This window comes from Antechinus flavipes, chromosome 6 (assembly GCF_016432865.1).
Source record: "Antechinus flavipes isolate AdamAnt ecotype Samford, QLD, Australia chromosome 6, AdamAnt_v2, whole genome shotgun sequence".
Classification (NCBI taxonomy): domain Eukaryota; kingdom Metazoa; phylum Chordata; class Mammalia; order Dasyuromorphia; family Dasyuridae; genus Antechinus; species Antechinus flavipes.
Window position 1 is genome coordinate 261,640,047 of NC_067403.1, and position 27,320 is coordinate 261,667,366.

The 27,320-nt window shown below is 49.1% G+C and overlaps 1 protein-coding gene across 5 annotated transcripts in view; it reads left to right on the forward strand.

The window, feature by feature from the left end:
• The window catches only part of LOC127539783 (tumor necrosis factor receptor superfamily member 23-like), a 37,303-nt gene extending 9,983 nt beyond the window's left edge, over positions 1-27,320 (forward strand). The window contains exons 1-6 of one of the 5 annotated variants that reach the window (XM_051964113.1): positions 15,429-16,470; positions 18,352-18,472; positions 20,833-20,949; positions 21,946-22,057; positions 24,689-24,762; positions 26,831-27,320. In XM_051964113.1, the coding sequence (XP_051820073.1) occupies positions 16,330-16,470; positions 18,352-18,472; positions 20,833-20,949; positions 21,946-22,057; positions 24,689-24,762; positions 26,831-26,841 (576 nt within the window). In that variant the 5' untranslated portion in view covers positions 15,429-16,329 and the 3' untranslated portion in view covers positions 26,842-27,320. Of the gene's footprint in view, positions 1-15,428; positions 16,471-18,351; positions 18,473-20,832; positions 20,950-21,945; positions 22,058-24,688; positions 25,464-25,484 lie in introns of those variants that run through there. The other 4 variants (XM_051964112.1, XM_051964114.1, XM_051964115.1 and 1 more) reach the window with 4 other exon arrangements.

A 27,320-nucleotide genomic window follows, 5' to 3' on the forward strand; every position in this document is an offset into this window, starting at 1 on the left:
CCCCACCTGTCACGCTGCAACAGGGAGCCTTTGGGGCTGTCAGGGGGAGACATGCCCTTTGCCTGCATTTTTCCACTTCTAGTTTGGTTTATTGCCTCAAATAGTGATGGTCAACATTATGGTTCTGGGACTTCCAGGTATCTAGAGGAAGGTAATTCAATGATTTGCACTGTTGTGCCACAGTTCCCTAAAGGGCCCTGCCTCAGTTTCCATGAATTGTTCTGCCTCAGTTCCCCTGTTTGCAAGCTCCCCACTCCTGTTCATCAGGACTGATATAACTTAGGGCTAGTTGCTTGTACATGTGCCAACTCCAGATAAGGGGGATTCAATGAAACCTATGGGCGGCCGACCCTCCTACGGGCCTCAAATCCCCCTGGCCCGGTGGATGGCAGGGCTGGCAGTGCCCTGCAGAAGGACGTGTGATCTCCCAAAAGCCTTGAGCTACAGGTTGTTTCAGAACCACCCTCTCTGACTCACTTAGGGAGGAGTCGCTTTCCTGTTTCTTTTTCTCACCTGGGATGGAATCCCTCACTGAGACTGCTGCCCCCCGATGCCTGACCTGTGCCAAGATGACCCCCCCACTGTGCCTGCTCTGCACCCCCGGGGACCCACACCCGGCGAACACTGCACACGGAAACACGGTTTCAAGGATATCGTTTTCTCTTCCTTTTTGCTGACACCTTCTCGGGTTGGCCCAAAGCCTTTCCTGTAAAATCCGAATTCGCTTTGGTAGTAGCCAGGAACCTTGTGACTGGGATCATCCCCCGGTTGGGACTCCCTTTCTCCTCGGGTCTGACAAAGGCCCGGCTTTTGTTTCTGAGGTTGTTCAGTCCCTGGACCAGCCCTCACCAGGTCATCCTCTCCGATCCCTCAGCAGTGACGGTGGCCCACCGCAAGGCTCGGATCCATTGTTCACATGGGAGGCCTTGCCCTGCTCCTATCTGTCTGCAGGACGCCGCAGGAAGAGGTGTTTTCCTGTCTCATCCCCTTTTATGGCCTAACCCTCCCTCTTGCTTCCTCCACCCTGCCCCCTGACCTGTTGGGGAGGCTATTCCCCCATAGATATGTGTGGACCCTAATGAGAACTGCTGGGGGGAGGGGGGAGGCCAGAATGAGACTTAGGGTCAGCCGTGATTGTATCTGGGCCTCTGCCCGCTCTTGGGGAGGAAGAGATTTGGGAGTCCTGCCCACAACCCAGAGAAGGAGCCTCCCGAGGGAAAGCATCCCCATAGGCCCTAATGAGGTTATTAACCCCCCTCGTTTACCCCTGAGACCAGCCACAACCACTTCTCTGCCAACCCGAGGAGGGGGCCCCGTAGGGGGCCCCCCTGCAATCCTCCTGCTGGTCTTTTCTTACACAACAGCAGCATTCGCTCACACTCATATCCCATCACTCAGCCAGCCCTCCCCCAAAAGCCCTTCTCTCATTGGCTCCCATCCAACTCTAGATTAAGGCACCCCCGTTACTTCTCAGTTCCCGTTCACTTGAAGCACCGGAGACCCCGGAATCCCGCTCGGGACCAGGCTTCGCCAGCTCTGCGTTCTGGAACCCCGCGCTCCCGGATCTCATGGGCTCGTGCCTCACTAAGCCCAGCCCAGGGTCACGGGATCTTCCTTGTAAACACACGCTGCAGAATGAAGGCGGCCAAAGCTGCGCAGACGCTCTCTGGTGTGGGACAATCTCAGCTGGGCCCTCGCCGCCACCAGGCAATCCTCCTCCCCCCCCCCCATCCCTCCCTCTCCCAGTCTCCACAATCCTGAACCTTTCCATTCCTCTTCAGATGCTGAGGTTGGGGAAAGGGACCCTAAGTCTGGGGCCACACACAGGTGTTGCAGGCTTGAAGCCATCTCCTGGTTAAGGGCAAACTTCATTGAAACTGTGACTCCATTACAAAAGGGAGCTGAGTTTCTAAAAGAAACGACCAGGGAACAGACGCAAGGAGACAGGGAGTGGGAGTGGTCTCCGGGATCTGGTTCTCAGTTGCCCAGATTATCACTGACAAGATCACCATCAGCAAGGAAGGGGGAGCTGCCTATTCACCACTGCCTCAGGAGTTGGATGTGGGGCAGTTTCCCAGGGGCCCAGAAGCTCTCTGGCTGAGGAGTGCTAATCAGACAGGTTGGCCTGGGAGCTTCCTGAAGCAGAGGACCTCCAGTCACTGACTTATTGCCAAAACAGGAGCCCCCTAAAATCGGGGGACCCCAAAGTCATATTACATCACAAACAGCCCATGGCTCTTCCTCCCTTGTCCCCATGCCCCATGACACAGAAACTGGCGAGGCCGTTCACAAGCTCCCTTGTCTGTCCTCCCCATTCCTCCCATCTCCCACCTACATTCTCTGCCCCATTTCCTCCCTCACCATCTCCCGGACACGCAAAGCCCCTGAGCAGCACAAGGCCTTCCGGCGCATCTTGTTTTCTCCAGCAGACAGCCTCCTCCATCAGCCGCCTTTTCTTCTCTTTAATCTCTCCCTGCCTATGGCCTATGGACCCAGCCACGTCTCCCCAAGTCTCAACACCCCCCCCACCCAGCATCTGAGCCTTCCATCCCCCATCCCTCTCTCCCTGCCTCTCAGCAGGCTCCTCCTCTGTCTTTTTTGCTGGATCAGCTTCCTCATCTCTAACTACAGGAATCCTCCCGGGACAGTCCCGGGTCCGGGTCCTTTTTTTGCCTGAATTTTGCTTCTCTTGATGACTTTCTCCACTCCCTGGAGTTCTACCTGTTTAGTGCCGGACCCCAAGAACTCCCACCAAGTTCTTTTATGGAGCTAAAAAAAGTAACAACAGAGTTGTTGAGGGACAAGAGGTCAAGAAGTCCAAAGGAATTAGGGAAAAAACGGCCAGTGAAGGCGCCTCTCTGGGCCAGACCTGAAACTCTATCATAAAGTGGAGGCGTGAAAACCGTTTGGTCCTGGCTGAGAACCAGAGCAGTCGGTGAGCGGGATAGGGCAGGTTCACCGACAAAATAGACAATGATTATAGCAATCTAGCATTTGACAAACCCAGAGACCCCAGCTTTGGGGTAAGAGCTCAGTATTTGGCAAAAAATGCCGGGAGAACTGGAAACTCGTGTGGCAGAAACTGGGCACTGACCCTCACCTCACCCCCTGAACCAACATAAGATGGAAATGGGTTCATGATTTAGACATAAAGAATGAGATTATAAGGAAATTAGAAGACATTATTTTGCCTCTTTTTAGGTTATGGGAAAGTCGGAGTAAACCCCGAAGTCCACTCAAAACAACGGAGCACCTGGGGTGACCTGTCACCCTGAAGAGGAGGACAGACATGGGACTCACTGCTGCTTGTGCTCCCCTCTTGGTGAGAGGCTCCTCCCATAGCTTAACCATTCCCACCCTACCCCCACTCTTGGGACCCAAGGTCTGCTGCTGACGCCCCTTCCCCCCACTTCCCCTCCCAGGTCCCAATGGAGACAAAAACCTGACAAGGCTGGTTGTCTCTGGGCGATTCTCAAAACCTCCTGTGACCTTCTCCTCTGGGAGTGGTCTGGGATGAATCAGCGCCACTGCCAGCCCCCCTCCCGGCCCTGGAGTGCCAGCCTGTGTGTGTGAGAGTGTGTGTGTGTGTGTGTGTGTGTGTGTGTGTGTGTGTGTGTATGTGTGATATTATGAGTGTATGAGTGTGTGTATGATTGTGAGTGTGTGATGGTGTGTATGGGATTAGTATGTGTATGATTGTATGTGTGTGATTGAGTGTGAGTGTGTATGATTCTGAATGTGATTTTGAGTGTGTGTGTGAGTGTGTGTGAGAATGTTGCTTAAGAACTAAACACCTTCTGGTCTAGCTGTACCTGATCTAAAATTATATTATAAAGCAGCAGTCACCAAAACCATTTGGTATTGGCTAAGAAATAGATTAGTTGATCAGTGGAAAAGGTTAGGTTCACAAGACAGAATAGTCAACTATAGCAATCTAGTGTTTGACAAACCCAAAGATCCTAACTTTTGGGATAAGAATTCATTATTTGATAAAAACCTCTGGCATAACTGGAAATTAGTATGGCAGAAATTAGGCATGGACCCACACTTAACACCATATACCAAGATAAGATCAAAATGGGTCCATGACCTAGGCATAAAGAACGAGATTATAAATAAATTAGAGGAACATAGAATAGTTTATCTCTCAGACTTGTGGAGGAGAAAGAAATTTGTGACCAAAGATGAACTAGAGACCATTACTGATCACAAAATAGAAAATTTCGATTACATCAAATTAAAAAGCCTTTGTGCAAACAGAACGAATGCAAACAAGATCAGAAGGGAAGCAACAAACTGGGAAAACATCTTTACAGTTAAAAGTTCTGATAAAGGCCTCATTTCCAAAATATATAGAGAACTGACTCAAATTTATAAGAAATCAAGCCATTCTCCAATTGATAAATGGTCAAAGGATATGAACAGACAATTTTCAGAGGATGAAATTGAAACTATTACCACTCATATGAAAGAGTGTTCCAAATCATTATTGATCAGAGAAATGCAAATTAAGACAACTCTGAGATACCACTACACACCTGTCAGATTGGCTAAGATGACAGGAAAAAATGATGATGAATATTGGAGGGGATGCAGGAAAACTGGGACACTGATGCATTGTTGGTGGAACTGTGAATGAATCCAACCATTCTGGAGAGCAATCTGGAATTATGCCCAAAAAATTATCAAATTGTGCATACCCTTTGATCCAGCAGTGTTACTTCTGGGCTTATATCCCAAAGAAATACTAAAGAAGGGAAAAGGACCTGTATGTGCCAAAATGTTTGTAGCAGCCCTGTTTGTAGTGGCTAGAAACTGGAAAATGAATGGATGCCCATCAATGGGAGAATGGCTGGGTAAATTGTGGTATATGAATGTTATGGAATATTATTGCTCTGTAAGGAATGACCAGCAGGATGAATACAGAGAGGACTGGCGAGACTTACATGGACTGATGCTAAGTGAGATGAGCAGAACCAGGAGATCATTATACACTTCGACAACGATACTGTATGAGGATGTATTCTGGTGGAAGTGGATTTCTATGACAAAGAGACCTAACTGAGTTTCAATGGATAAATGATGGACAGAAGCAGCTAAACCAAAAGAAGGAACACTGGAAAACGAATGTGAACTATCTGCATTTTTTATTTTCTTCCCGAGTTATTTTTACCTTTTGAATCCAATTCTCCCTGTTCAACAAGAGAACTGTTCGGTTCTGCAAATATGTATTGTATCTAGGATATACTGCAACATATCCAACATATAAAGGACTGCTTGCCATCTTGGGGGTGGGGGTGGAGGGAGGGAGGGGAAAAAATTGAAACATAAGCGAGTGCAAGGGATAATGCTGTAAAAAATTACCCTGGCATGGATTCTGTCAATACAAAGTTATTATTAAATAAAATTAAAATTAAAAAAAAAAGAACTAAACACCTTCATGAGGGCACACATGCTGTGACCAGGTGGTTCAGAAGCTAAAGCGTTCAGACTAATCTCCAAATGGAAACTGGACAACTCCCAAAGCGAGAATCTTCATGGGGAATCCTAAGCCTCCTGGGATCTGGAATGGGTGTAGATGTTCTGAGAGGGATGAGTCTCTGACTACCAGAGGACAAAGCATACATTGCTTCAGTAGTGGTGGGCAAAGTTCCCATCACCCCCCCCCCCCGTTCAGTTACCAGGACCGATGACAGAAGTGACTTCACTCGAGTCCCCGGGGACAGGAAGACATAACCACCACTATTAGGGAATCCCTGAAGCAGGTGTGGGTTGCTACCACCGCCCAGTAAAAGAGTCCAGGGTGGCCAGGAAGGAAGTCAGACAAGTCTTGGAGCATGACAGTAGATTGAGGGCAACTGAATAAAGTCACTCCCCCTCTGTCCCATTACCTTAATGGAATCTCCAAAGGCCCCAGGAGGCCGGTGTGCAGTAATGCTCTGGAGAATGCCCTCCTCACCATTCCCACAGACCCTGCTCAGGGGGGCCAATTTAAACATGGCAAGGGCAGCAACACACTTTTTCTCGCCTACCTCAGGGTTATATACGTAGCCCTGCCGTCTGCTATAGGATTGTGGTGGAACATCTTGATGAGCTAAAACTTCATAAAACACATTTAACCCACTACCTCGGTGATATAAAAATGAATCAAGAATCAGTGGACCAAGCCACATGGGATACAATTGTTCACATGAAAAATAAGGGATGGGAACTAAATCCTGCTAAAACTTAGCCTCCCAATCAGTCAAATTTTGGGGGATAATGTGGAACCACAGGACATTGGGAAATTTAACCCGAGGCTAAGCAAAAGGTAGCAGATTTCCTTCCTCCCACCTGTAAACAGGAAGCTCAAGAATTTATAGGTTTGTTTGGATATTGGAGAAATCATATGCCTCATTTGGGGCAGATACTCCAGCCTATCGTTAGAGTCACCAGCAAGAAATATGAATTTGCATGGCGGGGCAAAAGAGCAGAAAGCTTTTGAGGAGGCAAAAAATAGCCCTACACATGCCTTGGATTTATGGCCCTTAAAGGAAGGGCCAGTGGAATTACATGTCTCTGTATCAAGAGATTACACGAATTGGAGCTTGTGGTAAAAGCAGGGAAATAAAAATGTTCCATTAAGATTTTGGTCTAGAAAATTACCTAATGCAGGTTTACATTACATGCCTTTTGAACAACAGTTACTGGCTTTTTATTGAGCCCTGGTAGAAACAGAACAATTAACCATCCGTTATGAGATGATATTGAGACCCCAAACTCCCATTATGAGTTGGATTATGGGTATCCCCATTTCACAGAATTGGACCCACCAAAGAGTCTAACATGATGGAAATAGTATATACAGAACCGGGTCAAGCCTGGAAAGTCAGGAGTGTCTATAGAGGGCCAGGAATTGCATTTCATGTTGGAATCCTTACAAAGTGTTAAGTCAGTAGAATTGATAGAGACAATAATTATCTAACCTAGCCTGGTTCAGTATGATTGATCTGATCCTACAAGGAGATGTTCTGGGCCAGAACTTGAAACAAGGCACTAAGTGGAATTGAGGAGACAATGTTTAAATCTAGTTTAGAATTGATTTAATCCTACAACAAATAATGGTTTCCCAGTGATCTAATGATTGGTGTGTACTCAGTGTACAGCATATAAGCAAGAAGCTCTCAGGGCCAGGGACAGAAGCCTACTCTCGGAGGCAGAGACAGAGTCATTCCATATTCCACCTTTGTGCTGGCTGGAGACATTCGAGGGAGCTAGGGGCTGAAGTTCATAACGTTGAAGGGCACAATAAAAGACTGGACGTTAACTCCTGGCTGCATTTGAAGTGATTATTACTTTGAACTGAAACTCCAGAAGCCCCCCCAAGAAAACCTGCTCCCAGAGGGAACCATCATATATTATAAAAAAGAAGAGAACATTACAATTCCAGGCTTTGAGTCTTACAGTAACTTGGCTCCCCAAAATTCCCTTATTGAAATAGCAGAGACTGCTTGTCAATATAATAAATGAATAATCTAGCGACTGAAACAAAATGCAAACACTACTCAACAAATTAAAGCACACACAAAGGAGACTAATTAAAAAGTAAAGTTTATTATACTTGAGATAATGGTATAATAAACTTTACTCTGATGCGTATCTTAACTATTTACATCTCTGTCCAAGTAACCAAGATCCGGGGCTTAAGGGGTTGAATCATTTACATCATAGCAGAAATTTCTTAGACTGTAGGAATTTTAAGAGTGTACTCTGTATCAAACTTATGAGTATTTGCAGTATATATATATATATATATATATGTATATATATATATATATATATATACACACACACACATATATATATGTATATATATATATACATATTTGTGTGTCTCATCAATAAACTTGGAAGAGTCCATAACCAGGACTTCTCCACCTGGCCCAGGTATGTTGTCACATCTTTCATCTCACTTCAGGAGCTGCACTCCAATGGTGGCGGCCAAACTAGGGATGGACCATGGACAGAGCTTCGGTGGAAGGGTGCCCACTTAGACATGTGTGTACAATTCAGGTAAGTGGGGAATTAAATAATAAAAAGTGAGGATAAAGTGGGAAAAAAGTTGATCACCAACAAGCACTTTATCACTGGAAATAATTTGGCATTAGAAATAGTCTATCGCCAGGCTGACACAGGGGAAAGATATAAAATATCAAATAAATATAGAATATAAGATATCAGATAGCATATAAGAAAATATATATGAAAAGATAAAATTTATAAGATTGGTTATTGTCCAGCTGATATTAATAATACTGAATTTGGAATAAGGCAAAATCAGTCACATAGTAGGGACTGAGAATAGTATCTGAAAGAATTAATTAAAAGGAAAAGGACTGGGAGATCTTCCAATTTCTATATTCTCTATTTTGGTGTATTTCTGCAACCCTCAGAGACAGTTCTCTTAAATCTTTAAGGTCTTTTATCAGTACCTTGGAGGAAGACAGGAGGGCAAAGACTGTAAAGTCTAAATGCTGAAAGAGGGGAAGAAGTAGCATCTTCTCCCCTTCCCTAGGCTTCCTCTTCGGATCTCTCTCATAGACACAGACCAAAAGAAAAGTCAAATTCTTCTACCTAAGGAACTAGTTCAAGAAACACTTTAAAAGAGCTAAAAGAAAGACGAAGGGCTATTCCTATCGAAATACAAATACTCTTTCTAGCTCCTGATCTAAATAATTCAATTTAAATTAAAAGACACTAGACAGTTTTTTGTCAGTAAAGGGAGGCAATTTAAAATTCCATTAAAACAACCTGCCTTTAAAAAGGCTAATGCTAATTAAAGGGGGCATTAGTTGTGGGAAAATCAAAATACTTTACTTCCACCTTTGAAGGGACTGCTTAAAAATCAGAAAAACTTAATATTGAAAAAATTTTTTTTCAAATTCTCATAGATACTTTAATTATGAACATGGAATATATTTTCTTCCCACTATAGACTCACTTGAATTCACTTCCTTCTGATATGCTAGGTCTTATTTTAGGATGCAGTTTACAAGCATTGCCAAGGGTTAAGCTTATTTTGAATTTTTAAGAAAATATGTATTCTTTGCTATATCACTTCTCATCATGGTAATTTTTCTTAAATACATAGGAGGAGAAAAATAGCACAGTATTATTAATATCTTACAAAAACATAGGAAAAGCACAAAAATAAAAGTTTAAAAATATGTATACAAAAAATAAAAAAAAATTGGGGTGGTCAAAGTTTTGAGGAGCAGTGGATGCAATCTATCGCTGATTTTAGGCCAGTTCTATGGAAATTGGAGGCGATAATTTGGTTACTCTAAATGATTATCAGGAATTAGGGATATTAATTAGATAAACTGTATTTGAAATTGGGAACACATGAATTGACAAAATTATTTCAAATTTTACAAAGCTATCCTAATTCAAATTCTAAGAGAAATCTTACCAAGGAAGCTGGGATCAGTTGCAAGCAGTGAGAGAAGTAATAAATTCTTGTTCCTTGGACAGCATGCGCGTATTTGGCTAAGCAGTTTCAAAAGGGCTTTTCTGTTTGCCCTCAGATGGTGATGATATTGATTCAAGGAGCTTTAATGATTGGCAAGTTCTACTGAATAGGTACTAAGGTCCAATTGATAATATTTTTTAGCTACTAAATTTACAATTCATGACTAAACATCAATGGATATTTCTAAAACTGATTAACAAAAGTTAGCCTCTTTGTATATGTATTCCATCTATCAGATCTATAGAATGTGCCTTAAATCCCCTGGAAAGGTGGGTTTGAGAGGCGAGGCTTGAAAAAAGCCCTGAACTTAAGATGAGCCAGCTATACCAAACCTTGTTTCTTTTTTTGTAAAAATCTTTCTTAGCATAAAAATAGCAATAAAAACTTCATTCAAGATCTCTGTTTCCCTGTCCTTGAATTTGAACACTATTACTAAATATGTTTTTCTAATACTTCTCTTGAAAATACACAGCAGAAGGGATTGGTATTTTTCCAGTTGTTTAGATTTGACATTATTTGTGTGCAAAGTGCTTTGTAGTTGTGCTCATATAATTCCTGACTTTCCCTTGGCAGATAGATTCCTAAATATTTTATCCCATTGATAGTTTTTTAATGGAATTTTTCTTTGTAACTTTTGCTGTTAAATTTTGTTAATGATGTATAAAAATGCTGATGATTTATGTAGATTTATTTTGTATCCTGAAATGTTGCTAAAGTTGTAGATTACTTCTAATAGCTTTTTAGTTAATTCTCTGGGGTTCTCTAATTATACCATCATATTGTTAGAATCCTTACAAAGTGTTAACTCACTGGAATTGATAAAAATAATGCGTTAAGTGCTTAAGTTTATACCTTGGAGAGATTCACACATTAACTCACACATTAGAGTTCACAAGTTTGGGAGATTCACAAGTTACACCTCCCACAATCCCATTCTCAGAGGAGGAGTCAACCTTTGGGTTCACACCTTTAAGAGATCATATATAAGAAGCTCTTAGAGCCTCAGTGAGAAGTCAGTGGAGGAGTCAGTAGAGGAGAGTCAGTTCGGGAGATTGACAGAGCCAGAGTTCAGTCGGGAGATTCAGAACCAAGATTCAGAGAGAGCTGGAGGCTGAAACTGGGAGAGGCAAAGGACAAGCTGCAAAAACTCTTGGAACCAAGCAGAGAGACCTCTAAGAAAACTAACCAAGCTATTTTGAAAAAGACAATAAAGGATTGAATTTTTAACAGCTGGCTGCATTTGAGGTGATTATTACTCTGAACTGAAAGTAAGGCTGCCTCAGAAGCCCCGCAAGAAACCTGCTCCTATAGAACCATTATATTTTTGAAAAGAAGAGAACACCACACATATCATCTGCAAAAAGTGATCATTTGGTTTCCTCATTACCTACTCCAATTCTTTTAATCTCTTTTTCTTCTCTTATTGCCAAAGCTAGCATTAGGAGTTACTTTGCCCAATTTTATGCCAATAAATTTGATAACCTAATGAAATGGAGGAATACCTACAAAAACATAGATTGCCCATATTTATATAAGAGGAAATAAATTATTTAAATAGTCCCATTTTAGAAAAAGAAATAGAATAAGTAATTAATCAACTCCCTAAGAAAAAATCCCCAGGACCAGATGGATTTACATGTGAATCCTACCAAACATTTAAAGAACAATTAACTCCAATAGTATATAAATTATTTGAAAAAATAGGGAACAAAGAACTCCTTCCAAATTCTTTTTATGACACAGACGTGGCACTAAAACCTACATCAGGTAGGACGAAAACAGAGAAAAAAAATTATAGACCAATCTCCCTAATGAATATTTGTAAAATACTGTTTATTACTTAACCCTGAGCAGTCACTTCATTTGCAAATGCCCTAGCATTACTCGGTATTTTACATTGCCAGTCTCTCCTAATTCCCAGGGTGTCAGAGAATCCCTCTGGCCACTGACCTTTGCAGTGTCAATTAATTTTACCGGGCTCACCTCCTCTGGGGCCTTCAGAGGTCTCTGGCTATGATTTCTTCAATCGTAGTTTAATATAACCAATAGCGTGCTCAAGAACTTAAAGTCTTTCTTATACTTGCTCACACAGTGCCCTAACTTGTTAACTCCCAAATGAACACTTGGTCTGCAAGAGACCCACGTGTTCACTATCAAGCTCCTTATCTCTCTTGGCTATCCATCCACTTGACTCAGCTACCCCAGGAGACTCCAATGGTCTTTAAAAGGGTCTGTAAGGTCACACACATCCAATCAGAGAGGGAGCTGTCTCCTGTTACAAAGCTGTCTCAATATGACAAGAGTTCTGCCCATGGGACAGTTCCTAGCCATAGAAATTACTTCTGGGCCACTCAAACCTCCTGTTGCATTGTGCCGGCCCATTTAAAGGACCCTTATAATACAATATTTTACAAATATAATGCAAAAATCTTAAATAAAATATTAACAAAGAGATTACAGAAAATCATCCCCAGGATAATACACCATGACCAAGTAGGATCTACACTAGGAACGCAGAGATGGTCAATATTAGGAAAACTATTAGCATAATTGACTATATCAATAACCAAATTAACAAAAACCATATGATCATCTAATAGATGCAGAAAAAGCATTTGATAAAATCCAACACCCATTCCTATTAAAAACACTTGAAAGTATAGGAATAAATGAACTTTTCCTTAAAATAGTCAGTAGCACCCAAAGAGATACTAAAGAAGGGAAAGGGACCTGTATGTGCCAAAATGTTTGTGGCAGCCCTGTTTGTAGTGGCTAGAAACTGGAAAATGAATGGATGCCCATCCATTGGAGAATGGTTGAGTAAATTGTGGTATATGAACATTATGGAATATTATTGTTCTGTAAGGAATGACCAGCAGGATGAATACAGAGAGGACTGGTGAGACTTACATGAACTGATGCTGAGTGAAATGAGCAGAACCAGGAGATCATTATATACCTCAACAACGATAGTGTTTGAGGATGTATTCTGATGGAAGTGGATCTCTTCAATAAAGAGAGCTAATTCAGTTTCAATTGATCAAGGATGGACAGAAGCAGCTACACCCAAAGAAAGAATACTGGGAAATGAATATAAACTGCTTGCATTTTTGTTTTTCTTTCCAGGGTTATTTATACCCTCTGAATTCAATTCTCCCTGTGCAACAAGAGAACTGTTCAGTTCTGCACACATATATTGTATCTAGGATATACTGTAACCTATTTAACATGTATACGACTGCTTGCCATCTGGGGGAGGAGGTGGAGAGAGGGAGGGGAAAAATTGGAGCAGAAGTGAGTGCAAGGGATAATGCTGTAAAAAATTACCCTGGCATGGGTTCTGTCAATAAAAAGTTTTAAAAAAATGAATATTATCCTATCTGGAGTAATCTCCTGCTCCAGTTGGGAGTGAAGACTCTGAAGGGATTGCTGATGGGGTTGTTGTCATCTTTGTCATTATTTCCTAACTTCTCTCATATGTTAAAGTATTGTTAAAAAAAAAAAAGCCTTAATATGGTCGACTCAAAGCCTTGCAAAAAATTCCTACCCAAACAAGTTTGGAGGAATGCAGATGGGGTGGGGGTCAAACTCCACCATTCTCAGAATCCTGTCTCCAGCCACCCTAGCTTCATCAGCTTCTGACCAACAATTGCTTGAGAAGAATCTGGGTGCCTCTGGCAGCACTCAGCATGGCAGCATGGAGTGTGTAAGACACTCGACATCTTTTCTTTTTTTGTAAATTCTTTATTTACAATTACAGAAATAGACTAGCTATGTAATCTCTAGCAAATTAATTTATATTTGATCAATTTTCTGACTTGTAAAGACAATTAATTTTGATTGTAGTTTAGCAAAAAAAACATGATATATGTTAAATTGCTTCATATTTTGATAATTGTGGGTTTTTAGATATGACCAATATGCAATGCTAATGTTGAGAGAGAGAATTTTTTTGGGTGTAAATTACATTAAGCAAATTCAACTAGGCCTTACTGAGCCTCAGAAGATAGTGTATAGAATCTCTTTCTCTTTCCTTTTTCCTTCTCTGACCTGAAAAAGGGATAAGATGGAGAGAAAGAAAATATGCATAATGCAATATAATTTGTTATTTGAGATATGATGATAAAAGTGGTTCATAGACTTCATTTTTAATTTAAAAAGGGAAGAATTGTAGAGGGCCAGGAGATGAGACTCCATTCCAGGTTTTGAGTCTTACAGTAACTTGGCTCCCCAAAACTCCCTTATTGAAATAGCAGAGACTGCTTGTCAAAAATAATAAATTAATAATCTAGTGACTGAAACAAAATGCAAACACTACTCAACAAATTAAAGCTAAACCTTTGAACTTAGGACAAGAAAGAATGTCCACAAAGAGAATAAAAGTATTTGGGAGAAAGATACCTGAGATAATGGTATAATACACTTTACTCTGATGCGTATCTCGACGACTTACATCTCTGTCTAAGTAACCAAGATCCAGGGCTTAAGGGGTTTAATCATTTACATCATAGCAGAAATTTGTTAGACTATAGGAATTTTTTTTATTATAGCTTTTTATTTATAAGTCATATGCTTGGGTAATTCTTCAGCACTGACTATTGCAAGACCTTTTGTTCCAACTTTTCCCCTCCCTCCCCCAGATGGCAGGTTGACCAATACATGTTAAATATGTTAAAGTGTAAGTTAAATACAATATATGTATACATGTCCATATACTTATTTTGTTGTACAAAAGAGAATTGGACCTTGAAATAGTGTAAAATTAGCCTGTGAAGTAAATCCAAAATGCAGACGGACAAAAATAGAGGGACTGGGAATTCTATGTAGTGGTTCATAATCATCTCCCAGAGTTTGTTTGCTGGGTGCAGCTGGTTCAGTTCATTACTGCTCCATTGGAACTGATTTGGTTCATTTCATTGTTGAAGAGCCACATCCGTCAGAATTGATCATCATACAGTGTTGTTGCAGAAGTGTATAATGATCTCCTGGTTCTGCTCATTTCCCTCAGCATCAGTTCCTGTAAGTCTCTCCAGGCCTCTCTGTATTCATCCTGCTGGTCATTTCTTACAGAACAATAATATTCCATAACGTTCCTATACCACAGTTTATTCTCCAACTAATGGGCAGCCCCTCAGTTTCCAGTTTCTGGCCACTACAAAGAGACCTGCTACAAACATTCTTTGTGCGCGTATTCTCCAAGCCGGCATTCGGCACAGACTCCCAAAGTGCCCTGAGCAGCGCAGGGCTGGGTGACCCGGTGCCTGGGCGAGGAGACAACAGAGGCTGAAGAGGCCCCGGAGCTCCCGAGACTCTGGGACAAAGTGGCTCCTGGGGCCCAGCGGCAGGTTCCCATCTCAGTGCATGCAGTGTCACCCCCCCCAGCCCCTCCCCCTGAAAAGGAGGCAGCGAGCTGCTGTTCCCTCAGTTTGTGTCCAGCCCAGCGCCTTCCAGTTACCCACAAGTCCCTCCAACACCTTTGTTCTTCCCGTTCCTTCAGCAGGAAGCCTTCTGGCCTCTACTGGCCTCTCTCTCCCTCAGCCCCCCTGTATTTTCTCCGGCTTCTCCCTCCTACCTGTCCCTTTTCCTGGGACAGCAACAGGACCCGTCTGTGTGCGCCCTCATGGAGGAGTTCAGTTCCTAAGCAGCACACACACTCACAGAGACACACACACACACACACACAGGCTGGCACTCCAGGGCTGGGGATGGCAGTGTCATTCACAGGGCCTCTCTTCCCAATCTCCCTCTTTCAGCCTCTCAGTCCCGTCTGTTTTCTCTCTTTCCCCTTCCCTCTTCTTCATTTTCCTCGGTTTCTTTCTCTTGTTCTGTCTCTGTTTCTCTCTGTCTGTCTTGTTTGTCTCTGTGTTCTCTGTCTGTCTGTATCTCTATCTCTGTGCCTTTCTGTCTGTCTGTCTCTGTGTGTCTCTGTCTCTGTGTCGCTCTCTGTCTCTGTATCTTTGTCTCTGTCACTGTGTGTGTGTCTCTCTGTCTGTCTCTGTGTCTCTCTGTGTGTCTCTGTCTCTGTCTGTCTCTCTCCACCCCCCTGCCCTTCCTTCTTGCTGTCTTTGTCTCTTTTAAAGATTTGAGCCCAAGTGCAAACGAGCTTGAGTTCGGGTGCACCCCGCGGGGCAGCGCTGAAGCCCGGGGCCGCTCAGGGAATCTTCGGGTAAAACTGCCAGGATCTCCAGGAGCCTTGGTGGGGGCGGGGGGCGGGGAGGAGGGCAGGAAAGAGAGGAGAAGGGGGAAAGCGGGAGTGGAGAGGGGTAAGGACCCGTGGTCAAGGGGCCCACTGAGAGCGTCGGGCCGCCCCCGGCGCCGGTTCGGTTCGGTTCGGCCCCAAACCCGCCCTCCCCGACTTGAGGACCAGCGGGCGGTTCTGGGCAGAGAGAGCGGTCCCTGGCAGGTCGGACGTGGGGCTTCTCTCCCGGCCCGTCCACTCCATGGTTCAGAGAGTCTGACCCGGGCAAAGACTTGGGATGGAGAGCCCGAGGCCCGGCTCCCGCTGCCTCCCCGCCCTCCCCCGGGGTTCCGTCTTCTCCGGGCTTTCCCGGCGCGACTTTCCAAGGTCTCGGGGCTGGCGGCGCTCTCGGGCCCGGGGAGCCCATTCTCCTTCCCAGGCGGGGAGCAGCTCTGGCTCGGTCCTTCTCCCCGCCCTCATCCCCAGCTACTGGGCTGGGGCGGGAGCGGTGAGGGTGGGGAATGGCCCTACACAGGCCGCGATAGGTGGGGCCCTTTAGCTCTGCCTCCAGCTTCCAGTATATAGTGTCGCAGCGGGAGTGTGCTGCAGTGCCCGCAGGCGGGGAGCAGGTGCGGCAGCCATGGCCAGCAGCGACCAGGAGCCGGCGGGCAGCAGAGGCCAAAGGCCCCGGAGCGCCGCGCCCAGGAAGCGGCGGTATTTGTCCCGAGCCTTAACTATGATCTTGGTCCTAGCGTGGATCCCGGCCCCGGCCAGGGCGCAGGTGAGTCCTCCCCGCTCTTGCCCAGCCCCCTGCCCCTCCCCGCCCACTGCCGAGGCTTCCCGGGTACTCGGTTGGACAGTGCCAGGCTCCTCAGGGAAGGCCCAGAGGGACCCCTAGCCCCCCGGGTGTGCACCTGTGTGTGCCAACACGCGCGTACCTCTCTCACCCACCTGGTGGCTCCCTCCGGCTCCTCCTCCATCCGTGTGTGCAAGTGCGCACTCGTGTTTGGGGGGGGCTGCTCGCTTCGGTCCACTGCCTTCCGGGGGACGGTCGGCGACCCAGTCATCTAGAGACTTCCTCCCCCTCTCCTCCTCCTCCCCTCCCCTCCCCCCACCTCTCCTCCCCTCCCCCCATTTCCCCTCCCCTCCCTTCACCTCCCCTCACCCCTGCGCGGACATGTAATACCTACGCGCAGATATGTAATGGCCGGTGCCCGCTACCACCCAGTCTGCTGGGGCGCCGGGAGAGCCTCCGAGCAAAGGGAGCCCCAAATATCTCAGAGTTCTCCTGAGTGGGATTTCCCGTTCTCTTGCTGCCTCTTGTGTCGTTAGTACTTCATCAAAGTTCTGTTTGCTTTGGGGGATTTGCAACTTTGTGAAGCTCTTTTTAATTGGTGTTTTGCTGGTTTCTATGATTTTCTAAGTAAACCATCATATGGATGGCGAGTAGAGGCCATTTGGGCTCCTTTTTGCTACGCTATGTCTTGAGGCAAGGTCACGTGCCTCTCTTTCCCCCCTGAGCCCTCTGGGGCCAGCAGCCAGATAGAAGTTACTGGATTCTCCAATTCTCCCTGTGCAACAAAAGAACTGTTCGGTTCTGCACACATATGTTGTATCTAGGATATACCGCAACATATCCAACATATATAGGACTGCTTGCCATCTGGGGGAGGGGGTGAAGGGAGGGAGGGGAAAAATCGGAACAGAAGCGAGTGCAAGGGATAATGCTGTAAAAAATTACCCTGGCATGGGTTCTGTCAATAAAAAAGTTATTATAAAATAAAATAAAATATTTAAAAAAAAGTTACTGGATCCTGGGACTTGGAGGGTTGAACCAACTTTGTTCAGCCGCGGGACAGTGGTCTTCCCCAACCCACTTCTCAGCTTGGATCCGAGGGCGCGTGGGGATGGGGGGGAGACTTTTATTGTGAAGTTCTTTTGTCTCCAACGTTTTCATACGTTACCCACAAAGTCCAGCAATAAGAGACAGGAGGGAAGTTTCCTTTAAAACAACTTTCGCTAAGTAAAGTACCGGGAGCCGGCACTCTGTGAACACCGCTACGGAGCCCTGTCCACACCGAGAAGTCAGCTCAGCAGCTGGAGAGGAAGTGGGGGGAGAGGAGGGGAAGGGGGGAGGGGGGCGGAGCCAATATCAGCAGGGGGACAATGCTGCCCACATCCATCTGCCCGCTCAGTGCCGGCCGCGAACTCCCACCAAGTTCTCTCTTACCCAGCTAGAAAAGTAACAGAGTTCTCCGGAGGGATAAGAGGTCAAGAAGTCCAAGGGAATTAGGGAAAAAACGGCCAGTGAAGGCGCCTCTCTGGGCCAGACCTGAAACTCTACCATAAAGCGGAGGCGAAAACCCTTCGGTCCTGGCTGAGAACCAGAGCAGTCGGGGAGCGGGACAGGGCAGGTCCAGAGAACAAATAGTCAAGGATCCTAGGAGCCAGCGTCTGACAAACCCAGAGACCCCAGCTTTGGGGCTAAGAGTTCAATATTTGGCAAAAACTGCCGGGAAAACTGGAAACACGTGTGGCAGAAACTGGGCACTGACCCTCACCTCACTTCCTGTACCAAGATAAGGTGGAAATGGGTTCATGATTCCGACATAAAGAGTGAGCTTATAAACTGATTCGAAGAAGTTATGTTGCTTCTCTCCAGGACATGACAACGTCGGAGTCAACCCTGAGATCTACTGGGAAGGACCCAGGGCCAGAGGTGACCTGTGACCCTGAGGGGGAGTACAGACATGGGACTCTCTGCTGCTTGCGCTGCCCTCCTGGTGAGAGGCTCCTCCCACAGCTTAACCATTCCCGCCCCACCCCCACTCTTGGGGCCTAAGATCTGCTGCTGACGCCCCCTTCCCCCCCCACTTCCCCTCCCAGGTCCCAATGGAGTCAAAAGTCTGACAAGGCTGGTTGTCTCTGGGCTATTCTGCCCTTCTTCTCCTCTGGGATGAATCAGCTCCATTGCCATCCCTCCTCCCGGCCCTGGAGTGCCAGCCTGTGTGTGTATGTGTGTGTGTGTGACAGTGTGTGTGTGTGTGTGACTATGAGTGTGTGTATGTGTATGTGACAGTGTGAGTGTGTCTGTGTGAGTGTGTGTGACAGTGTGTGTGTATGTGACAGTGTGTGTGTGTGTGACAGTGTGTGTGTGACAGTGTGTGTGTATGTGACAGTGTGTGTGTATGTGACAGTGTGTGTGTATGTGACAGTGTGTGTGTGTGTGACAGTGTGTGTGTGACAGTGTGTGTGTATGTGACAGTGTGAGTGTGTCTGTGTGAGTGTGTGTGACAGTGTGTGTGTATGTGACAGTGTGTGTGTGTGTGACAGTGTGTGTGTATGTGACAGTGTGAGTGTGTCTGTGTGAGTGTGTGTGACAGTGTGTGTGTGACAGTGTGAGTGTGTGTGTGACAGTGTGAGTGTGTGAGTGTGTGTGTGACAGTGTGAGTGTGTGTGTGTGACTGTGTGTGTATGTGACAGTGTGTGTGTGTATGTGACAGTGTGTGTGTATGTGACAGTGTGAGTGTGTGTGTGACAGTGTGAGTGTGTGTGTGTGACAGTGTGAGTGTGTCTGTGTGAGTGTGTGTGACAGTGTGTGTGTGTGAGTGTGTGTGTGTATGTGACAGTGTGAGTGTGTCTGTGTGAGTGTGTGTGACAGTGTGTGTGTGTGACAGTGTGTGTGTGTGACTGTGTGAGTGTGTGTGACAGTGTGTGTGTATGTGACAGTGTGTGTGTGTGTGACAGTGTGTGTGTATGTGACAGTGTGAGTGTGTCTGTGTGAGTGTGTGTGACAGTGTGTGTGTGACAGTGTGAGTGTGTGTGTGACAGTGTGAGTGTGTGAGTGTGTGTGTGACAGTGTGAGTGTGTGTGTGTGACTGTGTGTGTATGTGACAGTGTGTGTGTGTATGTGACAGTGTGTGTGTATGTGACAGTGTGAGTGTGTGTGTGACAGTGTGAGTGTGTGTGTGTGACAGTGTGAGTGTGTCTGTGTGAGTGTGTGTGACAGTGTGTGTGTGTGAGTGTGTGTGTGTATGTGACAGTGTGAGTGTGTCTGTGTGAGTGTGTGTGACAGTGTGTGTGTGTGACAGTGTGTGTGTGTGACAGTGTGAGTGTGTGTGTGACAGTGTGAGTGTGTGTGACAGTGTGTGTGTGTGAGTGTGTGTGTATGTGACAGTGTGAGTGTGTCTGTGTGAGTGTGTGACAGTGTGTGTGTGACAGTGTGTGTGTGACAGTGTGAGTGTGTGTGACAGTGTGTATGTGTGACAGTGTGAGTGTGTGTGTGACAGTGTGAGTGTGAGTGTGTGTGTGACAGTGTGAGTGTGTGTGACAGTGTGAGTGTGTGTGAGTGTGAGTGTGTGTGTGTGTGACAGTGTGAGTGTGTGTGTGTGACAGTGTGAGTGTGTGTGTGACAGTGTGAGTGTGTGTGACAGTGTGTATGTGTGACAGTGTGAGTGTGTGTGAGTGTGTGTGTGTGACAGTGTGAGTGTGTGTGACAGTGTGAGTGTGTGTGTGTGACAGTGTGTGTATGTGACAGTGTGAGTGTGTGTGTGTGAGTGTGAGTGTGTGTGTGACAGTGTGAGTGTGTGTGACAGTGTGAGTGTGTGTGAGTGTGAGTGTGTGTGTGTGACAGTGTGAGTGTGTGTGTGTGACAGTGTGAGTGTGTGTGTGACAGTGTGAGTGTGTGTGACAGTGTGTATGTGTGACAGTGTGAGTGTGTGTGTGTGTGTGTGACAGTGTGAGTGTGTGTGACAGTGTGAGTGTGTGTGTGTGACAGTGTGTGTATGTGACAGTGTGTGTGTATGTGACAGTGTGAGTGTGTGTGTGAGTGTGTGTGTGTTGCTTAAGAACCGAACTCTCCATAAAAAGCCAGGGAACATACAGGGGAGCTGAGGGAGAGTGAGGCCAGTAGAGGCCGGAGGGCTTCCTGCTGAAGGAACAGGAGTAACAAAGGTGTTGGAGGGACTTGTGGGTAACTGGAAGGCCCTGAGCTGGACACAAACTGAGGGAACAGCAGCTCGCTGCCTCCTTTTCTGGGGGGGGTGACACTGCATGCGCTGGGATGGGAACCTGCCCCGAGGGACTTTGTCCTGGAGTCCTGGGAGCTCTGGGGCCTCTGCAGCCTCTGTTATCTCCTGCCCAGGCACCTGGGCCATCCAGCCCTGCGATGCCCAGAGCGCTTTGGGAATCTGTGCCGAATGCCCGCTTGGACAATACGCGCAAGACAACCGCTGCTGGCCCTGCACCCGCTGCAGGGAAGGTCAGTACGGGCTGAGCCGGACGGCCACAAGCTTCCGGGGACAGAGGCCGCCTCAGGGACCCGGGCCCCTCCCCACCAGAGGGCCTTGGTGGCAGACCACTGTCCCAGCGTTGCCCCCCAAGCCGCGGTCCCCAGTGAGACGGGAGGGGGGAAGCTGGGGCGGGGCAGGAGGAGCCAGGCCCGGCCCCCTGGGTTCATTCCCCTGACACCCTGTCTATGCTGAGGCGCCCGCTGGGGGACCGCGATGTTCTGCCCCCACGGGGCTGCGAGTCCCTCCAGGCGGGGGCTCCCTTCGGCCTCTGGGTATCTCCTCTGCTTGCCACACAGTAGGTGCCCAATAAGTGTCTCCGAAGTGGGCGGGAAGAGGAGCTGATCTCTCCCTGGGGCGCAGGGGACCCGGGCAGTGGGGCAGGGCCTCCCGCTGCCGGCAACAGTAATGATGGCGATGACAGCAGGAGCAAGCTCAGTCACAGCATCTTTAGGGCCCGGAAAGCACGAAGACGCCTTTGCTTCTCAGGGAAACTGAGGCAAACAGGAGGGCCCGGGGCCGCCCCCTTAGGAAGGGCCTGTGGCTGAGCCTGAGCCTTCCTGATTCTGCCTCTAGAGCTTTCTGGGCATGACTCACCCTCTCCCCCTTTCCCCCCCTCCAGGGTAGAGGAGGTGGCTGATGGCAGGCTCTGGGCAGAGGACAGAAAGTGACCTTCAGGGACCAGCAAAGCTGGGCTCAGTGTGGGGGAGGGCGGCCCAGGGTGGGGGCATTTCTGCCCAGGCAGAGGGGGGGAGGGGGACATCCCCACTGAAGGAGGGAAGCCTCCCCCCCCCTCACTCCCAGCTGCCACAGGAGGCTCGGGGTCACTGGCCGCGTAAGCAGTCAGCGGCCCCCCCACCCCCATTGGTGGCCATGTGACCCACTGGCGCCCTCTGGATGTGAGGATGCTCCCCTGGGAGCGGCCGCCCCTGCGTTACCTTGACTCCCAGTCTCTCCCTCTCCGGCAGACCAAGAGATGCTGTTTCCATGTTACAGCGAGAGCGACATCCAGTGCAGATGTAAAGCTGGACACTATTGTGAGGGGCCGGAGTGTGCCGTGTGCCGGCCCTGCAGGACAAGGTGAGGCCGTGACAGAAAATCCGGGGGCTTCTGGGGGCCGCGAGAGGGGCGGGGGGGGGGAGGGAGGGAGGAGGATGGCGCTGCCTGGAGAAGCAGGGACTGAGCTGAGTCTCTGAGCACTGGAGGGAAGGTGGGGGTTGTGATCATCTACTATCATTTAAAAGTAGTTATGTGGGGGATGGGGGTGGAGACTTCTGATAGGAGCTGTTGGAATCTTTACAAACTGCTAACTCATTAGAGTTGATCTGATCTTCAAGAAGATGTTTTGGGCCAGAACCTGAGACGAGGTTCTAAGTAGAACTAATTAGTACAAGGCTTGTGTTTGCACCTTTACTCATTGGAGTTCACAAGTTTGCCAGATTCACAAAGTAAACTTTGTAACTTGGTGAGTTCACACCTCCCTTGAAGCTCTTTGGGCCAGAGAGCACTATGGGAGAAAACCCATAATCCCATTCTCTCAGAAGATTCACATATAAGGCCAGTGAAGAGAGAGCTATTCCAGAATATATTCCACTTGGCTGGCTGGTCGCAGAGGAGAGTTCAGCTGGACTGGAGAGGAGCGAGTCTGGTGCAGACATAGAGCACTTTGACAGATTTCAGCGGAAATACGCCAGAAGCCCTCTCTCCGGGGCAAGGCAGAATATTTCCCACTTGGCTGCTGGTGGCAGACGAAGAGTTTTCAGAGGAAGAAGCTACGAGGGGAGAATTCAGTGGACAACCAGATTCATCTTCATCTCCCACCACTGTGGTAGGTGGCTGGGCTCCTGCACTTCCCCCACTGAGACCAAGCTGGTCTGAAAGACTCGCCAGAAAGCTAGCCGAGCCCCAAGTGAAGGAGACAAGAGATTCATTCCATCTCTGTGCTGGTTGGAGGCTGAAGAAAGCAGAGGCAGAGGCTGAAGGACAGAACCTTTGGATTTGGAGACATTCGGAGGGCTCTAAGCTAAACCGGCTGTGCCTTAAGAAGAACAAGAACTCCAACATTTGAACTCCAACAGGAGCAACTAATCAGATTAAAGGATCAGAGACTGCTCTGATTGCGTAGTTTAGAGACTCTGGGGGCGGGGCTTCTCACTACTTTCGGGCTGGGATGAAGCCTGGAGAGCCGGCAGGAGCAGAGAGAATGTCCACCTGTGTGGGAGCAGAAAGGCCGGAAGGGGAGAGGGGAGCCCCAAAGGCCTGGCTCTCCGGGGGCTCGTGGTCAAGGGAAGGGCGGAGAAGGGAACAAGCGCTGCCTTATTTTTCCTCAATATTATTTTTCCCAAACACCTGTAGAGTTTTCAGCGCGCCCTTTTATAGGATTCTGCGTCCCCGCTTTTTTCTCCCTCCCTCACCCCCCCTGCCCCCCCCCAGACAGCCGGCGGCTGCTCCAGGCTAAACATCCAATCGTTTTACTCGCGTTTCCATATTTGGAAACGTCTGCTCCTCTTTGTTTTTTTTTGGGGGGGGGTCGGGGCGGCCATTGCAGTTAGGTGATGGGCTGGTGCTCTGCCCACTGTGCCATCTGGCTGCCCTCTGCCGCAAACCTTCTTGCTCACGGGGCCCCTTTTCCCTCTGTTACAATCTCCTTGGGATTCAGAGCCAGTAGGGACACTCCTGGATCAAAGGGAATGCACAGTTTTAGTCTTTGGACATAGGAACAAGCATTGATTAAGCACCTACTGTGTGGCAGGACTCTGACAAGTTACTTATTGATAATTTCTCAGCAAAATGTATGGTTTCATTTGAAAAGAAAAAGAGGCTGTGGGACTGACACAGTCCATGGCAGCGGGTCGTGGAACCCCTGGCATTTTGGAGCCGGCTGCCCAGCTGACACCCCACTCCCCCATCCCCCCACCCCCGTTGCACCCTCCTCCTCAGCTCCTTCCCCTCCAGGTGCCTGGCTATCCGCAGACTCTGCTGCTCTGCCTCGGGCCCAGGCCTGTGGGAATCCGGTCTCCAAGAGACCGGGCTGAGGGGGGAGGGCAGAGGGAGGGGCTTGAGTGGCGGCTTTCCCTCCCTGGGGGCTCCGACTGTCACAACTTGTGGCCCGAAGCTCCTCCCTGGGCTGTGGCAGAGGGACCCAGGTGTTCCCCCCCGGCCTAAGGGGGCCCATCATGGAACGGGGTCTCTAGTGAGAAGCCAGGACTCTCCGAGGTAAAAGGAGGGAGCCCTTGGTGGCCCTGACTGCCAGGCTGGCACTTCTAGGGGCAGAAGGCTCATCTGGGGAGGGACAGCAGGAGGCTCCAATAGACTGGAGAGGCCCCGGGCCGGCTCAGGGGGGGCTGTCCCAGCCAGAGAAGCCAGGGTGGGGCTGGAGGGGCGGGGCAGGGGCTGGTCTGGGGGGAGGGGAGGGGAGAGGCGGGGCGGGGGCTGAGCCGGGGCTGCCAGAGTGGGATCCACAGAATCCATCTGGAGACTCCTGCAGGTCCCGGTGCTGACAGGCCCGGCTCGCCCCCAGCACCCAGGAGTGGGACCAGCAAAGGGCAGAAGCTGAGAGACCTCCCTTTGTCCCTGGGGGCAAGGCCAGCTCGGCTGCGGGCTCTCGGGACCCAGGGGAGGGGGGAGGGGGGAGGGCGGCAGCGGGGCTGCCTGGTCCTGTCCTGCCAGAATCAGCAGGGGTCCTGAGGCGTCCTTCTTTTCTGCTTCCAGCTGCCCAGAGGGAGAAGAGCTTCTGCAAGGATGCACGGACACAGCTGACATAGTGTGTGGGGCCCCTATAACAGGTGAGGGGGGGCGGGAAGCCGGGCTCTCCTCTGTCAGAAGGGGCCCGGGTGTCCCCGTGGGGCCCTGAGGGTGGTCGGGCAGAGGTCCAGAGTGCGTCTGGCCTCGGGGCTCCCCTGGGCTGGGAGAGCCCCCAGCCTCGGTCTATTGGCCGCCCCCTGGGTCCAAGAATCCCTCAGAGCAAGAGGGCCCTCAGGGTGCCCAGCTAATCCTACACCTGAATGAGGGGAAGCCCCCCCCCCAAGTGCCCTGGGGCTGGAGGAAGCCCCTGGGTCATCCAGGCCAGAGGTTTCCCCATGAGCCAAAGCTCCACGCCCGGGTTCCCAGTGTCAGAGGCAGGACTTGGAGCTGGTTCCTCTGCCCCCAGAGGGAGACCCTCTTTCCAGGGCACTTGGCCAGTTAACACTCCCCACCCCCACCCCCTGCCCCCTTGGGAGCTGCCCAAGTCCCAGCGGGTGTGGCCAGGCCTTGCCATCTGGGGCCTCTTCTCCCTGGGCTTGGGTGTCTGGTCACAGGAGATGACCCCAAGGCCCCATTACAAGAGAAGCAGGATTTGAATCCGGGTCTCTGGACTATAATCAGGGCTCTCTCCTGGCCCCAGTGACCCGTTCTTTGTCGTCCTGCCGGCATCACTGTCAGAGGTGGGAGGGAGGTGAGAGTCACCTCAGGATGGGTGGGCTCCATGCTTCCCCTCGTGGGCTCATTCTCTTCCTTCCCCTTGTAGGAGGCCCCGACATGTCATGGCTTTGGCCGATTCTGATTGTGTTTCTGGTCCTCGTTCTCATCATTTGGGGAGTCGGGAAGTGTAGGTGTTCAAGGGCAAGGTCAGGAAGTTCCTCCAAGACCCTCCACAGCATCTGAAGGAGCTGCAGGGCAGCCTTTGCTGACTCAGGGGTTGGGGACCGAGGATGAGATAAGTTGGAGGCAGAGGGGAGAGGAGGAAAGTCAGAGAACAGCAGCGGCCTCCCAGTCTCCTTGTCTCAGCCCCTCACAAGAGGGGATCCATCCTGGGTTGGATATTCAGCGGCCACTGTCCAATGGCTCCCATGTATTCCAACAGCCCCCGTGTGTTCTGGGCCGTTCCCCAGCTCCTGAAGGAGAACCCCAGAGGGAGGAGGCCTGAGGACTGAATGGGGGTCACAGGGTAGCACTTTGACCTTCCTTTTCCCTCCCCATTTTGCTTTGATTTTTCTTGTGCCTCCATGAATGTTTACAAGAACTGCTGAGACCCCGCCAGCGGCACCATGGGGTCCTGCTGCCCCTCCCAAAGTCCTCCCTGGTGCTGCAAGTTTGAGACGGGCTGGGATTTTCTATTGGTCCCACAGCGAGCTGCTGGGTCCCAGCTATTCCTCCCCCCCGCCCCAAACATTTCCCCTTTGCTCTGTGTTGCCTTTTTCCCTCCAGCCTTAACCAAGTGCTTCTGGAGGGTTTTACCTCAAAAGGCCCAAAGAGCAATAGTGTGCAATTGAATGTACTATAGTATTCATTGGATTATTTGTGCAGTCAAATATGTGAATGTCAGTGTTTTCACGTTCATTGCTTTGCAATCATTTTTCTTATTTCCAAATGAGGCCCTTTGTGTTCCCGGCCCTCGGTGCACGCTCTCTGGCCTCCCTCCCCGTCCCTCTGCTTGTGCTCGTTATTTCTGTACCAGCCGCTCGCCGGGCCCGGCAGCCGTGGGGGTGCCGACGATGGCTCGGAATCGATGACGTTCCCACCACAGCCCCCTGCTCGCCACGCGCTGCGGCCCGGCCGGCCCCGGGTGCAGGTGCTGAGCAGGGCCGCTGTTCTCCCTGTTCGGAGACTGGAGGCTCACGAGACGTCCCCCCCACTTCCCGTGGCTGAAGGAGTGTTAGGGGAAGTGAAGGCACGTGGCCAAGCCTGGCCCTGAACTGGCCTCAATCGTGGGTCCCGGGACGTCTGTTAGCGCAAGGAGGGGACGCCGTGGGGAGGCCCCCTGCAATCCTCCTGCGGGTCCTTTCTTACGCAGGAGCAGCGTCCGCTCACACTCCTACCCCATCCCTCAGCCAGCCCTCCCCGAAAGCCCTTCGCTCTCTGGTTCCCATCCAGCCCCGGGCTAAGGCGCCCGGTTCTTCCTCGGTACTTCTCGGTTCCCGTTCACTTGAAGCACCGGAGACCCCGGAATCCCGCTCAGGACCAGGCTTTGCCCGCTCTGATTTCCCGAATCCCACGCTCCCAGATCTCACGGGCTCGTGCCCAGCTAAGCCCCAGCCCAGGGTCACGGGGTCTTCCTTGTAAACACCCTGCGGAATGAGTCGTCTGACCTGCTTCTGGGGCCTGGATCAGCCACTGGATGCTCCCACCACGGCACCGCCCCCTCCCCGGAATGCTCAGCGCTGCGCCCATCCTCAGCGGGAAGCAGGAAGATGAGACCGTCGGCCCTAGTGGACTTTGAGCCCCACTGATTTGGGAGGAACTGAGAATGACTGCAAATGCTGGGGGGGGAGGGGCCCTTTCTCTGTGCCTTTAGGATATAGGATGAAAAATGGTGGCTTTTGTTTCCCTGATAGCTGGATTCCTATAAAAGTCTCTGAATTAA